General features: G+C 32.6%; 5 protein-coding genes across 7 annotated transcripts; all 5 read left to right on the forward strand.

The window, feature by feature from the left end:
• Positions 1-828: 828 nt before the first annotated feature.
• LOC149094424 (uncharacterized) lies at positions 829-2,390 on the forward strand. Its single transcript, XM_089266704.1, has 3 exons — positions 829-940; positions 1,321-1,377; positions 1,453-2,390. The coding sequence occupies exons 1-3, from the start codon at positions 931-933 to the stop codon at positions 2,274-2,276; spliced, it is 891 nt and encodes a 296-aa protein (XP_089122830.1). The 5' UTR covers positions 829-930; the 3' UTR covers positions 2,277-2,390.
• A 240-nt stretch (positions 2,391-2,630) lies between these two features.
• LOC149094425 (uncharacterized) lies at positions 2,631-4,129 on the forward strand. The gene is made up of 3 exons (XM_089266706.1): positions 2,631-2,772; positions 3,129-3,230; positions 3,307-4,129. The coding sequence occupies exons 1-3, from the start codon at positions 2,763-2,765 to the stop codon at positions 3,777-3,779; spliced, it is 585 nt and encodes a 194-aa protein (XP_089122832.1). The 5' UTR covers positions 2,631-2,762; the 3' UTR covers positions 3,780-4,129.
• A 123-nt stretch (positions 4,130-4,252) lies between these two features.
• LOC107368929 (uncharacterized) lies at positions 4,253-7,342 on the forward strand. 2 transcript variants are annotated; one of them, XM_015936855.3, is made up of 3 exons: positions 4,253-4,374; positions 6,238-6,294; positions 6,370-7,342. In XM_015936855.3, the coding sequence occupies exons 1-3, from the start codon at positions 4,365-4,367 to the stop codon at positions 7,218-7,220; spliced, it is 918 nt and encodes a 305-aa protein (XP_015792341.2). In that variant the 5' UTR covers positions 4,253-4,364; the 3' UTR covers positions 7,221-7,342. The 2 variants fall into 2 exon arrangements, with proteins under 2 accessions (XP_015792341.2, XP_089122831.1); XM_089266705.1 differs by lacking the exon at positions 4,253-4,374 and adding an exon at positions 5,382-5,834.
• Positions 7,343-7,880: 538 nt separating this feature from the next.
• Positions 7,881-9,356, forward strand: LOC107360481 (uncharacterized). The gene is made up of 3 exons (XM_015927153.3): positions 7,881-8,036; positions 8,322-8,378; positions 8,488-9,356. The coding sequence occupies exons 1-3, from the start codon at positions 8,027-8,029 to the stop codon at positions 9,240-9,242; spliced, it is 822 nt and encodes a 273-aa protein (XP_015782639.2). The 5' UTR covers positions 7,881-8,026; the 3' UTR covers positions 9,243-9,356.
• Positions 9,357-9,735: 379 nt separating this feature from the next.
• Positions 9,736-12,807, forward strand: LOC107370744 (uncharacterized). 2 transcript variants are annotated; one of them, XM_015938709.3, is made up of 4 exons: positions 9,736-9,760; positions 11,158-11,214; positions 11,290-11,760; positions 11,836-12,807. In XM_015938709.3, exons 1-4 carry the CDS (start codon positions 9,751-9,753, stop codon positions 12,696-12,698), a joined length of 1,401 nt encoding a protein of 466 aa, XP_015794195.2. In that variant the 5' UTR covers positions 9,736-9,750; the 3' UTR covers positions 12,699-12,807. The 2 variants fall into 2 exon arrangements, with proteins under 2 accessions (XP_015794195.2, XP_015794194.2); XM_015938708.3 differs by lacking the exon at positions 9,736-9,760 and adding an exon at positions 10,481-10,753.
• The last annotated feature ends 2,723 nt before the right edge of the window (positions 12,808-15,530 follow it).

The raw sequence follows: 15,530 nt of genomic DNA on the forward strand, positions 1-15,530 counted from the left end.
TCAAACAATTATTAAAGATTATCCACCATCCAAATCCTACTGAATTTCGACTACTTTTGGGATATGATGGTGGAAAAAAGCCACTCTAAAGTGGTGGACAATTTTGTTTAGAAAAGTCTCTTTAAAAAGTGATGTTTGATTTGGTTGATTTGGTGGATGTGTTGGATTGAGTGATGCACAATATGGTGGACAATACGGTGAAAAAACGGTAAAAAAGTGATGGATAAAGTGGTGAATGTGGTGGAAAAAAGCTACTGAGTACAATAAATTCAATCAATATTTAAATACTCAAATTGTTCTAAAATAAAATCTGATTATACAGCTGAACAAAATGAAATATTTCCGTACAGTTAAGGTACCATATTTTTCACTCAACTATTTACTCGAAAGACAGTTTTACTTATCCTTCTAATCCTAATCTAATCCTTCTAACAATAAACCATCAACCTGAATAACCAAAAAGTTTTTCCCCAAGTCAATAGTTAAAGGTACGGATTCTGCATTTTTTCCTACCCTGTTTGAACGCTAATTTCTCAGTAACCTGAATTCCGAGAAAGTTCGAACTATTTTTCGCGTTTGTAGTTTAATGATGGCTTTCATCTTATGTGGAAATTTTCTTTGAAACCCATTTAGTTTGGCCTCAATCTTCCCGCGAAAAATTCCATAGTTTGACTTTATATATTGCATGTATAGATATAGACTCTACTTATCTTTTCTGATCATGATTTAAGAAACTTTTGATTTTTTGTAAATGAAATAATTAAATGTTGCGCTTCAACGATTGAAGCGTCATCTAACTTGAGGTCAGTTGATTACGTTGGTCGTCAATAAAGTTGCAGCTGCTCAAGTTCGGAGTCTTATTTATCGTTAATCGTTTAATTTCCTTATTATTTTTTGAATTAACAGTATTTTTCAAAATTGACCAATAAAATGGATTCTGGTAAGTCTCTAACTTTGTTGATATTTCTACCTTGAATATTAATTGATGAAAGATCGTTATTTCTTTTTCGACTGAACTTTCAATCACAGAAGTAATCCGACGATTCTCAATAATACAGCATGTAGCCAATAACTTCTGCCGTTACGTTTCTCTTTGATTTATGTTTCGTTTGCCTCGGCTGGAAAAGTTAACCGATTTCAAATTTTCCCAGTATCTTCAGTTCTGTTTTGAAACTAATGAAATTTATTTTCAAACGGTTCAACTGTGATTGAAATTATCATCATGTCTTTGAAACTTATTCATTTTGTTCTGTTATCTGACCTTATACAGATCTTTACAAATATTGTTTTTTTTTTCATTTGTAATTTGTTTTTTTACAGATTCTGAAAGAAAGGTCAATATTAAAACTGAACCTACTGATGAAGAAGTTCCAGAAGGTAAATATTAAGATGATAAAGTAAACAAAAAATAGTGAGTTTACAGCTCGTAATGTTGCGTATTTTTCTCAACAGGCTCATCTGAATTTTTTGCTGCAATCAAAGCTCATCCATACGCAGAATATGTAGTTTTAGCTAAAACTCCTGAATGGCTTTGTAAAAAGTATAAAATTAATCAAGAGGACACAATCACGAGAATAGTTGGTCATATTCCAGCCACAGCTGATAGCGGGCATGAGTACATTATCAAAACGGTTGGTAGAGCATCGATTGATAGTGAGACTGTAAAAATGGCGCTGGACTCGAGGTTTCCAGAGGTTACAATCGGAACTACAATTTTTAAAGGGCAAGATACTCTTGTTAAAAGATTCTTGCTCGGTGGGCCCAATCCGAGTACACCATTAGTACTTTCAAAAGCGAGCAGAACAAGGATGGAAATATTAAGAAACATGGAAGAAGAGGAAGAAAGAAACAGGACGGGAAGAAGAATTATGACAAGAAAAACGATTGAAAGAACAAAGAGGAAAAACGAAATGATGGAAAGAGAAAAGATGGAAAGAAGAAAGATGGAATGTCTTAGTTTTGCATTCCAATGTACTTATTGTGGTCATCAATCGAACCGATTAACCAGCTTGAAGGATCACGTACTTGGAACAAGAACCAAGATTGATAGAGGCCGATGTCTCCAAATTGATTGTATTAACCGATTGATTCAAGATGGATTACTCATGAAATACGAGGAAGATGCAATTCCAGTCACCTGTCCACCTCCTAAAAAGCAACCCTGGGCAAAGATTACCTGTAAAGACCCAAAGTTGATTGATTCTGAGGGAAAATTTGACATTCCCGAAGATATAGCTAAAGAATGGCTAAAATTTTTCAAAGACATGCCAACATGACAAATTTCATTTTACACTTTTACACTTATCTTTTCATTTGTTAATAAAGAGCAAAATGTTTTGTATCACTTTCATGTTATTGGTTTGAAATTAAATTTAAAATTGACAAAAGTATTTTAAAGTTGATACATTGTTAAACTTGATTCATCTCTTACGTTGACTACAATCAGATCAAACTCGAATTGTTTACCATTGTCATTCATCATTACCCTGGCAGTTTTCATCTTATAACAAGCAAGAATCACCACAATTTCAATTGGTTGTTACAGTGAAAATAAAGAAACTTTTGAATCATTTGTAAATGAAATAATTAAATGTTGCGCGTCAACAACTTGAGCGTCATCTAACTTGAGATCAGTTAATTACTCTGGTCGTTAATTAAAGTTGCAGTTGCTCAAGTTCGGAGTCTTATTTACACGTTATTCATTTAGTTTTTTTCCTTATTATTTTTTAAATTAACTATATTTTTCAAAAATTGTCCAAAAAATGGATTCTGGTAAGGCTCTACCTTTGTTGATACCTTTACCTTGAACATTAGTTGATCAAAGGTCGTTCTTTATTCTTTCGTCTCAACTTCAATCACAGAAGTAAACAGACAACTTTGATACAGCATGTAGCCAATAACTTGAACCTTTACATTTTTCCTTCGTTTATTTTCATTTGTCTCTTGATTTATGATGGAAAAGTTAACTGATTTCAAGTTTGTAAAAATATTATCCTGTTTTGACATTCCTGAGTTTAGTTTTCAATCTAATGAAATTTGATTGTCAGACACTTCAACTGCGACGCAATTGAGAATTATTATGTCTTTACAACTTATCCATTTTTCCTCGCTATCTTATTTTTAAACAGATCTTACCAAATATTGCTTTTTTGATTTGCAACGTTTTCTCGTCGATAGAAGTGGTGTTAAAAATAATATTAAAACTGAATCTACCGATGAAGATCCAAAAGGTGAATATTATGATAATGAATAAATAAAAAAATAGAAAGTTTACAGCTTTTATTGTCATGTTTTTTTTCTCCACAGTCTCCCCTTTTGAATTTATTTTTGCAATATTGGCTCATCCAGACGCGAAAGCTCAAGTTTTGTGTAAAACTCCTGATTGGGTTTGTAAAAAGTACAAAATTGATCAAGGAGACACGTTCACAAGAGTAGTTGATCATGTTCCAGCCACAGCAGATCGCGGGCTACTGTCTGTTTGTTCAACGATTGGTAGAGCAATAATTGGTAGTGAGACTGCCAAAATGCTGCAGAGTATGGGAATTAAAGAGGTCACGACAGAAGAATTTCCAGAGGAGGAGACTCAAGTGCGAAATTTCTTGTCGGGTGGACACAGTCCGAGTACTCAAGCAATAATCTCAGAGGAAAATTTTATTAAGAGGGAAATGAGAAGGATTAAAAGAAAGATAGAAAAAGAGAGGAAAAGAAAAACGATGAAAATAAGAATTATGACAAGAAAAACGGCTGAAAGAGAAAAGAGGAAAAGAGAAATCGCGTAAAGCGAAACGATGGAAAGTATTATACTTGTATTTGAATGTACCTATTGTAGTCCTCAGTTTGAAGAATCATGTCTTTGGAACAAGAGCCGAATTTTCGGGTAAACAATTTCTGCGCTTGCATTGTCGTAAAATATTGTTACAAGATGGGTTATTCGAGAAACACAAGGATGCTATTCTAACGAGACGATACAATGCGATTCATCTCCCCTGTCCAAATTAGTCCAAAACATTACTCGTCATACTTTAAAAATGGTTAAATTTTTCAAAGAAATGCCAACATGAAAATTTTTATTTAAATTATCAAACAAAATACAGCTTGAAATCATTAATAAAATAGTTTTAAAAACATTTTCCTAATATTTTTTGAATCATAATTTAAGAAACTTGAATTTTTTTGTAAATGAAATAATTAAATTTTGCGCGTCAACGATTGTAGCGTCATCTAACCTTAGGTCAGTTAATTACATTTGTCGCTGTAACTAAAGTTGCAGTTTCTCAATTTTTGATTCTTATTCATCGTTATTCGTTTATTTTTTTCGTTATTATTTTTTAAATTAACAGTATTTTTCAAAAGTTGTCCAAAAAATGGATTCTGGTAAGTCTCTACCTTTGTTGATACCTTTAACTTGAACATTAGTAGATAAAACATCGTTCTTTATTCTTTCGGCTCAACTTCAATCACAGAAGTAAACAGACGACTTTAATACAGCATTTAGCAAAAAATTTGGTTTCTCCTTGTTTATTTTCATTTGTCTCTTGGCTTATGATGAAAAAGTTAACCGATTTTACGTTTGTACAAAAAATTATCCTCTATTTTGACATAGCTCAGTTCAGTTTTCAATCTAATGAAATTAATTTCCAAACACTTTCAAACTGCGAAAATTACCATCGTATTATTACAACTTATTCATTTTTCACCGCTATCTTAACCGCTGTACAGATTTGCCAAAATATTGCTTTTTTCGTTTGCAAAGTTTCCTTGGAAAGATAACTGATGCAAAAAATATTATTGAGACTGAACTTGCTGATGAAGATCCAAAAGGTGAATTCTATGACGATGAAATAAATGTGAAAATAGTGAATTTAAAGCTTTTAGTGTCACTTTTTCTTAACAGTCTCATCAGTTGAATTTATTAGTGCAAGATTGCAGCTTCCTGTAAGGAAAGCTGGAATTTTAGCAAAGCAGGAAGTTTTAGTTAAAACTCCTGATTGGCTGTGCAAAAAGTATAAAATTGATCAAGAAGACACGTTCACAAGAAAAGTTGATCATATTCCAGCCACAGCAGATCGCGAGGCGATGTCTGTTTGGGAAACGCTTGTCCGAGCAATAATTGGCAGTGAGACCGCCAAAATGCTAAAGAGTATGGGAATCCCAGAGATGGCGAAGGAAGAATTTGAAAAGGAAAAGCATAGTGTTCAAGAATTCTTGACAGGTGGACCCAATCCGAGTACTCAAGCACAATATCAAAAGAACAATTTTGGAAGAAACAAATGAGAAGGGAGGAATTAAAGATCATAAGAGAGATGAAAAGAAAAACGATGAAAAGAAGAATCATGACGAGAAAAACGGCTGAAAGAGAAAAGAGGAAAAACGAAGCGATAGAAAATCCTCCTAAAATCTGGGTAAAGATCCGAAGACGATTGTGATGATATAGCAAAAGAATGGTTGGGTTTTTTCAAAGAAATGCCAACATGAAAATTTTTTTACACTTTTACTATAATCTTTTCATTTGTGAATGAAGGTCAAAATGTTTTTAAAACTATCAAACAAAGTAGGCTTGAAATCATAAATAAAATAATTTTAAAAACATTTTGCTAATCTTTTCTGATAATGATTTAAGATACTTTTGCTTTTTTTGCAAATGAAATAGTTAAATGTTGCGCGCCAACGACTGGAGCGTCATCTAACCTGAGGTCAGTTAATTACGCTGGTCATCAACTAAAGTTGAAGCTGCTCAAGTTCGGAGTCTTATTTACACGTTATTGTTTTAGTATTTATATTATTATTTTTTAAATTAACAGTTTTTTTCAAAATTGTCCACAAAATGGATTCTGGTAAGTTTGGCACTTTGTTGGTACCTTTACCTTGAACATTAGTGAATAAAACATCGTTCTTTCTTCTTTCGGCTCAACTTCAATCACAGAAGTAAACAGACGACTTTGATGCAGCATGTAGCCAATAACTTGAACCTTTACATTTTTCCTTCGTTTATTTTCATTTGTCTCTTGATTTATGATGGAAAAGTTAACTGATTTCAAATTTTTTAAAAAATTATCCTCTGTTTTGGTATTCCGCAGTTCAGTTTTGAAACTAATGAAATATAATTTCAAACGCTTCAAATGTGATTGAAACTATTATCATCACGTCTTTGAAACTTATTCATTATGTTATCTTATATGATTTTTTATACAGATCTTTCAAATATTGTTTTTTTCATTTGTAATTTGTTTTTTACAGATTCTGAAAGAAAGATCAATATTAAAACTGAACCTACTGATGAAGAAGTTCCAGAAGGTGAATATTATGATGATAAATGAAATAAAAAATAGTGATTTAACAGCTCGTAATGTTGCGTTTTTTTCTCGACAGTCTCACCTGAGTTTATTGGTGCAAGAAAAGCTCATCCCATCGCGGAACGTGTAGTAAAAACTCCTGATTGGTTTTGTAAAAAGCATGGAATTACTCAAAGGGACACACTCACAAGAATTATTGGTTATGTTCCAGCCACAGCTGATCATGAGCCCCTGTATCGTCTCAGTACGATTGGTAGAGCCATAGTTGATGATGAGGCTGTCAAAATGTTGCTGGATTCGGGAGTTCCAAAAATTACATCGAAAGATTTTGAAAAGGATCCTCTTTTGAAAAGATTCTTTCTTGGTGGGCCCAAGCCGAGTACACGATTAGTACTTGGCCCATCGGGAAGATTAATGATAGAAACGGAAGGGATGCAAAGAGAGAAAGAAAGAAAATGGATAAAACTGAGAACCATGACAAGAAAAACAACTGAAAGAGAAAATAGGAAACGAGAAATTATGGAAAGCAAAAGAGGGGGAAGAGAAATGGCCGAAAGAGAAAGAATGGAAAGAAAAAGAATTGAAAGAGAAAAGATGGAATGTCTTAGTTTTGCATTCCAATGTACCTATTGTGGTCATCAATCGAACCGATTAACCAGCTTGAAGGATCACGTACTTGGAACAAGAACCAAGATTGATAGAAGCCGATGTCTCCAAATTGATTGTATTAACCGATTGATTCAAGATGGATTGCTCAAGAAATACGAGCAAGATGCAATTCCAGTCACCTGTCCGCCTCCTAAAAAGCAACCCTGGGCAAAGATTACCTGTAAAGACCCAAAGTTGATTGATTCTGAGGGAAAATTTGACATTCCCGAAGATATAGCTAAAGAATGGCTAAAATTTTTCAAAGAAATGCCAACATGACAAATTTCATTTTACACTTTTACACTAATCTTTTCATTTGTTAATAAAGAGCAAAATGTTTTCACTTTCATATTTGTGATTTGATATTAAATTTAAAATTGACTGAAATATTTTAAGGTTGATACATTGTTGAACTTGATTCATCTTCGTGACTACAATTAGATTGAACTCGAAGTGACTTCGATCACAGGGGTGATCGAAGTCTTTTTGCTAAGTCGATCTCTTAAACCAGCGATCTGGAATTTTTCGATATTTGAGCTTCTTTTCACTATTTTTTACGAAACGATTTTATTTTTTTAATTATGACGAGAAAAACGGCTGAAAGCGAAACGATGGAAAATCCTATCTTATTACGTACCTGTATTTGAATCATGTCTTTGGAACAAGATCCGAATTTTTGGGAAAACTATGTCTGCGAATTCATTGTTGTAAACTATTGTTACAAGATGGATTATTCGAGAAATACAAGGATGACGTGCCAACAAAGAAATGCCAACATGAAAAAAATTTATGCAAAACTATCAAACGAAATGAGGCTTGAAATTATGAATAAAATAGTTTTAAAAATATTTTTCTGATCATGATTTAAGAAACTTGATTTTTTGTAAATGAAATAATTAAATGTTGCGCGTCAACGATTGGAGCGTCATCTAACTTGAGGTCAGTTGATTACGTTGGTCGTCAATAAAGTTGCAGTTGCTCAAGTTCGGAGTCTTATTTGTCCTTATTCAATTTCCTTATTATTTTTAAATTAATTTTTTATTTTTATTTTTTTAACCAATTTTTTTTCAAAAATTGGCCACAAAATGGATTCCGGTAAGTCGCTACCTTTGATGATACCTTTACCTTGAACATTAGTTGATCAAATGTCGTTCTTTCGTCTAAACTTCAATCACAAAGTAAACAGACGACTTTCAATAATGTAGCATGTAGCTTAGAAAATAACTTCTGCCTTTACGTTTAGTCTTGGTTTATGATGAAAGTTAACTGATTGCTGAGTTTTTCAAAAAATTATCCTCAGTTTTGTTTTGAAACTTATGAAATTAATTTTCAAACGGTTCAACTGTGATTGAAATTATCATGTCTTTTATTTTTTTACAGATTCTGAAAGAAAGGTCAATATTAAAACTGAACCTACTGATGAAGAAGTTCCAGAAGGTAAATATTATGATGATAAAGTAAAACAAAAAATAGTGATTTAACAGCTCGTAATGTTGCGTTTTTTTCTCGACAATCTGATCTCTCGAATTCGTTGCTGCAATAAAAGCTCACCCAAACGTGAAAGCTGCAGTTTATGCTGCAACTCCTGATTGGCTATGCAAAAAGTATAAAATTAATCATGAAGACACACTCACAAGAGTAGTTGGTTATGCTCCAGCCACAGCCGATCACGGGCCATTATACTGTTTCAAAACGATTGGTAGAGCACTGATTGGTAGTGAGGCTGCCAAAATGGCGATGGATTTGGGGCTTATAGGAATATCAGAAATTGAAAAGAAAGATCCTGTTGTGCAAAGATTCTTGCTTGGTGGGCCCAGTCCAAGTACATCATTAGTACTTGAAGCGAGAAGAAAAACGACGGAAAGAAGAATTATGACAAGAAAAACGATTGAAAGAGAAAAGAGGAAAAACAAAATGACGGAAAGTGAAACGGTGAGAAGAGAAACAACGGAAAGTCCTATTTTTGTATTTGAATGTACCTATTGTGGTCGTCAGTGGAAACGATTAGCCATTTTGAAGAATCATGTCCTTGGAACAAGAGCCAAACTTTACAGGAGACGATGTCAACGAATTCAATGTCGTAAACGATTGGTAGAAGATGGATTATTAAAGAAATACAAGGATGATATTGTCACTAAACTATACGATGCGATTCCCCTCCCCTGTCCGCCTCCTAAAAAGCAAATCTGGGCAAAGATTACTTGTAAAGATCCAAAGTTGATTGATTCTAATGGAAAATTTGTCATTCCCAAAGATATAGCTAAAGAATGGCTAAGAATTTTCAAAGAAATGCCAAAATGAAAAATGTCACTTTACACTTTTTCAAAAATCTTTTCATTTGTTAATGAAAAGCAAAATGGTTTATATCACTTTCATATTATTGGTTTGATATTAAATTTAAAATTGACAAAAGTATTTTAAAGTTGATACATTGTTAAACTTGATTCATCTCTTACGTTGACTACAATCAGATCAAACTCGAATTGTTCATCATTGTTATTAATCATTATCCTGACAGTTTTAATCTTGTTCTCATCTTATAACTGGAAAGAATCACCACAATTTCAATTTCTGTCACAGTGAAAATTTAAAAACTTTTCAATCATTTATAAATTAAGTAATTAAATGTTGCACCGTCAACGATTGGAGCGTCATCTAACTTGAGGTCAGTTAATTACGTTGGTCCGACCAGCCTGGTCGTAAAGTTGCAGCTGCTCAAGTTCGGAGTCTTTATTTACTTACGTTGATCATTTAGTTTTTTTTCCTTATTATTTTTAATTTAACAGTAGTTTTCAAAATAGGTAACAAAATGGATTCTGGTAAGTCTCTACCTTTGTTGATATTTGCACCTTGAATATTAATCTTTTTTTTGCTAATCTATACATCTATACATCTATATCTATACAATATATAAAGTCAAAGTATGAAATTTTTGCGGGAAGATTGTGGGCAAACTAAACGGGTTCTAAAGAAAATTTTCACACAGAATGAAAGTCATGATTAAACTACAATTTCAAAAAAAAGTTCGAACTTTCTCGGAATTCAGGTTACTGAGAAATTAGCGTTCAAACAGAGTAGGGGAAAAAAAGCAGAATCCGTATCTCTTACTATTGACTTTGGGGGAAAAACATTTTGGTTATTCAGGTTGATTGTTTATTGTTGGATTAGAAGGATAAGTAAAACCGTCTTTCGAATAAAGAGTTAAGTGCAAAATATTTAACTTTAACTTTACAAAAAGATTTCATTCTGTTCATTGACGATGGTTTTTCATCAAGAATTTGAATCTTCAAATATGGATTGAATTTATTGTATTTCAGTGAAAAAATTACGATCAGCCATGATTGGGGTTCCACTTGTCTATATAATTTGATCATTATTTATTAAGATACTTTTGCTTTTTTGCAAATGAAATACACTAGTAGTCAGGGTTAAGTTAAGAAAAAAGGGTCAGACTTAAGTTAATTTTCAAGTGTCGCCATCTCGAGTATTTACCGTTTTAAGAGACACTAAACAATAAAAATCTGAAAAATTAAATTCGATCTTAAAGGTACTCTTATTTCTTGTTAGATGGCGACTATGAAAAAAAATCTCCAATTTTCTTAACTTAACCTTGACCTACTAGTGTAGTTAAATTTTGCGCGCCAACGACTGGAGCGTCATCTAACCTGAGGTCAGGCAATTACGCTGGTCATCAACTAAAGTTGTAGCTGCTCCAGTTCGGAGTCTTATTTTCACGTTATTGTTTTAGTATTTATATTATTACTATTTTTCAATTAACCGTTTTTTCAAAATTGTCCACAAAATGGATTCTGGTAAGTTTCTAACTTTGTTGGTACCTTTACCTTGAACATTAGTTGATAAAACATCGTTCTTTCTTTTTAGTCTCAACTTCAATCACAGAAGTAAACAGACGACTTTGATACAGCATGTAGCAATAACTTGAACCTTTACATTTTTCCTTCGTTTATTTTCATTTGTCTCTTGATTTATGATGGAAAAGTTAACTGATTTCAAATTTTTTAAAAAATTATCCTCTGTTTTGGTATTCCGCAGTTCAGTTTTGAAACTAATGAAATTAAATTTCAAACGCTTCAAATGTGATTGAAACTATTATCATCCCGTCTTTGAAACTTATTCATTTTGTTATCTTATATGATTTTTTATACAGATCTTTACAAATATTGTTTTTTTCATTTGTAATTTGTTTTTTTTACAGATTCTGAAAGAAAGATCATTATTAAAACTGAACCTACTGATGAAGAAGTTCCAGAAGGTAAATATTAAGATGATAGAGTAAACAAAAAATAGTGAGTTTACAGCTCGTAATGTTGCGTATTTTTCTCAACAGGCTCATCTGAATTTTTTGCTGCAATCAAAGCTCATCCAAACGCAGAATATGTAGTTTTAGCTAAAACTCCTGATTGGATTTGTAAAAAGTATAAAATTAATCAAGAGGACACAATCACGAGAATAGTTGGTCATGTTCCAGCCACAGCTGATAGCGAGCATCAGTACATTCTCAAAACGGTTGGTAGAGCATTGAAGGATAGTGAGACTGTAAAAATGGCGCTGGACTTGAGGTTTCCAGAGGTTACAATCAAAGGAATTGTTAAAGGGAAAGATACTCTTGTTCAAAGATTCTTGCTCGGTGGGCCCAATCCGAGTACACCATTAGTACTTGCAAAAGCGAGCAGAACAAGGATGGAAATATTAAGAAACATGGAAGAAGAGAAAGAAAGAAACAGGACGGGAAGAATTACAGATTCTGATAGAAAGATCAATATTAAAACTGAACCTACTGATGAAGAATTTCCAGAAGGTAAATATTAAGATGATAAATTAAACAAAAAATAGTGAGTTTACAGCTCGTAATGTTGCGTTTTTTTCTCAACAGGCTCATCTGAATTTTTTGCTGCAACCAAAGCTCATCCCAACGTGGGACGTGTAGTAAAAACTCCTGATTGGTTTTGTAAAAAGCATGGCATTGCTCAAAGGGACACACTCACAAGAATTACTGGTTATGTTCCAGCCACAGCTGATCATGAGCCCCTGTATCGTCTCAGTACGATTGGTAGAGTCCTGGTTGATGATGAGGCTGTCAAAATGGTGAAGGATTCGTTTCCAGGAATTACAACGCAAGATTTTGAAAAGGATTCTCTTTTTCAAAAATTCTTTCTTGGTGGGCCCAAGCCGAGTACACGATTAGTACTTGGCCCATCGGGAAGATTAATGATAGAAACGGAAGGGATGCAAAGAGAGAAAGAAAGAAAATCGATGAAACGAAGAATCATGACAAGAAAAACAACCGAAAGAGAAGATGGGAAAAGAGAAATTATGGAAAGCAAAAGAGTGAAAACAGAAATGACCGAAAGAGAAAGAATGGAAAGAAAAAGAATTGAAATAGAAAAGATGGAAAGAAGAAAGACGGAATGTCTTAGTTTTGCATTCCAATGTACCTATTGTGGTCATCAATCGAACCGATTAACCAGCTTGAAGGATCATGTTCTTGGAACAAGAACCAAGATTGATAGAAGCCGATGTCTGCAAATTGATTGTGTTAACCGATTGATTCAAGATGGATTGCTCGAGAAATACGAGGAAGATGCAATTCCAGTCACCTGTCCGCCTCCTAAAAAGCAACCCTGGGCAAAGATTGCCTGTAAAGACTCAAAGTTGATTGATTCTGAGGGAAAATTTGCTATTCCCGAAGATATAGCTAAAGAATGGCTAAAATTTTTCAAAGAAATGCCAACATGAAAAATTTCATTTTACATTTTTACACTTATCTTTTCATTTGTTAATGAAAAGCAAAATGTTTTGTACCACTTTCATGTTATTGATATTAAATTTAAAATTGACAAAAGTATTTTAAGGTTGATACATTGTTAAACTTGATTCATCTTCTTGACTACAATTAGATTAAACTCGAAGTGTTTCCCAATGTTATTAATCATTATCCTGACAGCTTTCATCTTATAACTGGCAAGAATCACCACAATTTCAATTGGTTGTCACAGTGAAAAATCAAGAGTTGAAAGGATAAAAAAGAGCTCTTTAATGGTGTTTAAATGAAAAGGTTTTGTGCCTGAAACAGCTTTACCAAGTTTTTTATCAACTTAAATCGGAAACAAGAACTTCATCATCATCATTATACTGTGTATAGTTTTCAAAAACTGAGCTTTGGTGATTTATAATTGAACAAGTTTCCGGAGAGTGAAACTTTTCCTTCTTCATCTGAGACAAGATAAATGTACAGAAGGAAAAGGTTGTCTGAATAATTGTTTGATTTGGTAATAGGATGGATTAATTTGCAATAAACTCATCTTTAACTCAAATGTTCAATTAATTTGGAAAGATATAAAGTCTTAGATGAGAGAATCAACTGTTACTGGATTCAACGGTTAAATACTGTTAAACAGTGGGAAAAATGCGATTGAAAAAGGATACATTTTGCTCTTTTGCTTTAATAAGCATTTTCAACATTCAACCAAGTTTAACGAAACACTAAACAGTCTTGCTATTCAAATGAATCAGTCTTTTTTGTGCTTACACAGACAGTTTCAACACTTGAATTGTATCTTTTTGAATTGCTCGAGTAACAATGATGATCACAGCAAAACTTGGTTACAAGAAAGTCAAATCTAACTTCATTATTCTTTTAAATATTTATCTTTTTAAGAATATTTATTGTTCAAATCAAGTGCAATTGTTTAGACTTAATTACCATGATAATTCTGATGCGATAATTATCAGTCTACACTGGATTTCAATTCGAGGGTAAACATCAACTGAAGGAACAGACATTTCGCCAACAACACTCTTCTAATGACAATTTAGCCTTTTCTGGTTTAACCCAATGAACTATTAATAAAATCACTTTCATTTTGTAAGAAATTTCAAGTTTTTTATTCGCTTTATTTTATTCCTTTCGTGGGTTTTGATTTCAATTCTTGATTCTATACCAATGTTGCAGATGTTAAATAACTCATTCCAATATGAATGAACACAATTTGTGCATAAGTGAAAAGGTAAACAACCTAACCAAAATTCACTTTGAAATCGATTTATCTCATTAAATTTATTCCTCGAAGTTTATTCATTGAATTTAACCATTTCAAATGAAACAGTTATTTGTTTTTGTAATAGTTAAAGGCTTGTGGGTCATAATGAGCTGAAATCGGCATTGCATATATTGGAGGATTGTCGATGGATTATGTCGGTTTGAACTCTTTAATTGTTTGAAAGGTGAAATTTTTACTCAAGTTGAAGACCAAAATGACTGTTTGTTCAGTTTTTTCCGATTTTATCATCGATTTTCACCATTTTTCAAGGGTTGAATGAAAAGAGTTGAACCGGAAAAGGAGTTTCTTGCCGTCTTAAGTCCACAAAAAGATTCATTTGATGAAAAGTAAACTTGGGTTGGGAAAGGTTGTTGCTTATCTAGTTGGTGTTGCATGATGGAAATGATGACAAAGATTGAAATAGAAAAGGCTAGTTTTATATTGAAAGTTACTTGAGATTGAATCAATTTCCGTTTGCAATCAGTTTCAGTTTCCCTGAGCCAAAGTTAAAAGCTTCTTTTTTTCCAATCCATTTTTCAGCTACAAAAAGGTTTCCTCGTCAAAAACATCATCAATGATGATAATGATGTTGGTGGTTATACCCAAAAAAGAACTAAATAAACTGAGAATTCTCAAGATTAATCGATAAATGCACATTTTCATGGACAAGAGAGGATAAAAAAAGTACAGTTAGATCAAAGGTAAAGAAAGTAAATCTTGCGAGATTCAGAGTGAAATCAAAGAGAAGAAAATTTTACAGAGAATAAAAGGTTCTAATGGAACATCATTTATTTTGATTGACCCTTCAAACTATACATTTACCTTGGTCAATCAAGTTACCGTTAATTTCAACAAAATAATGTCCATTATATTCAAATGATCCAATGGAAAAAAAGAGTTCAATCCAAAAAGTTCAACATCAAAAGACTAACCATTAAAGATTTTTGTCCAACAACAAAATTGTTTCCCAAAATTTGTATCCAAACTTGTAAACAGTTTCCCAATTTTGAACATAAAAAACTGTCTCTCGATTTTCATGAATATTTATTCAAAAGTCAGATTGAAACATTGACAAGAAAATATCAAATAGAAACTAAAAAACATCATTTTCTTGCATTTCTTTGACTTATGAATAAACCAGTTTTAACCTAAAAGTGTTTTCGTTTTACGTAAGAATCCATCTCTTGAGGATGATTTTTTTTGCTCAAATTATTGCCATTTGATAAAACTGATTAACTGATTATTGATGTGAAGACGAGTGGCAAGAGTAAAATGTTGATAAACATGAGTATGAAACATAAATATGTATTCACTGAGTAAAACATGTTCAATAAATATCCACCTAATACCTTTTTGTTTCCCTCTTTATCAATCCATTAACCTTGCCCAGTCTCCTTGATCCTTGTTAATATCATTGCAAGTCTTGCCTTATCTTGACCCATCTTCATCATAATCATCATTCCATCCCAAATAATATCTTTAATTCATGTCAAACTTTCTTCCTCATCTTCAATTATCATTGTAATAA

Source organism: Tetranychus urticae, chromosome 1, assembly GCF_039701765.1.
Source record: "Tetranychus urticae isolate SD_2017Ah chromosome 1, NJAU_TeUrti_SD_1.0, whole genome shotgun sequence".
Taxonomy (NCBI): Eukaryota; Metazoa; Arthropoda; class Arachnida; order Trombidiformes; family Tetranychidae; genus Tetranychus; species Tetranychus urticae.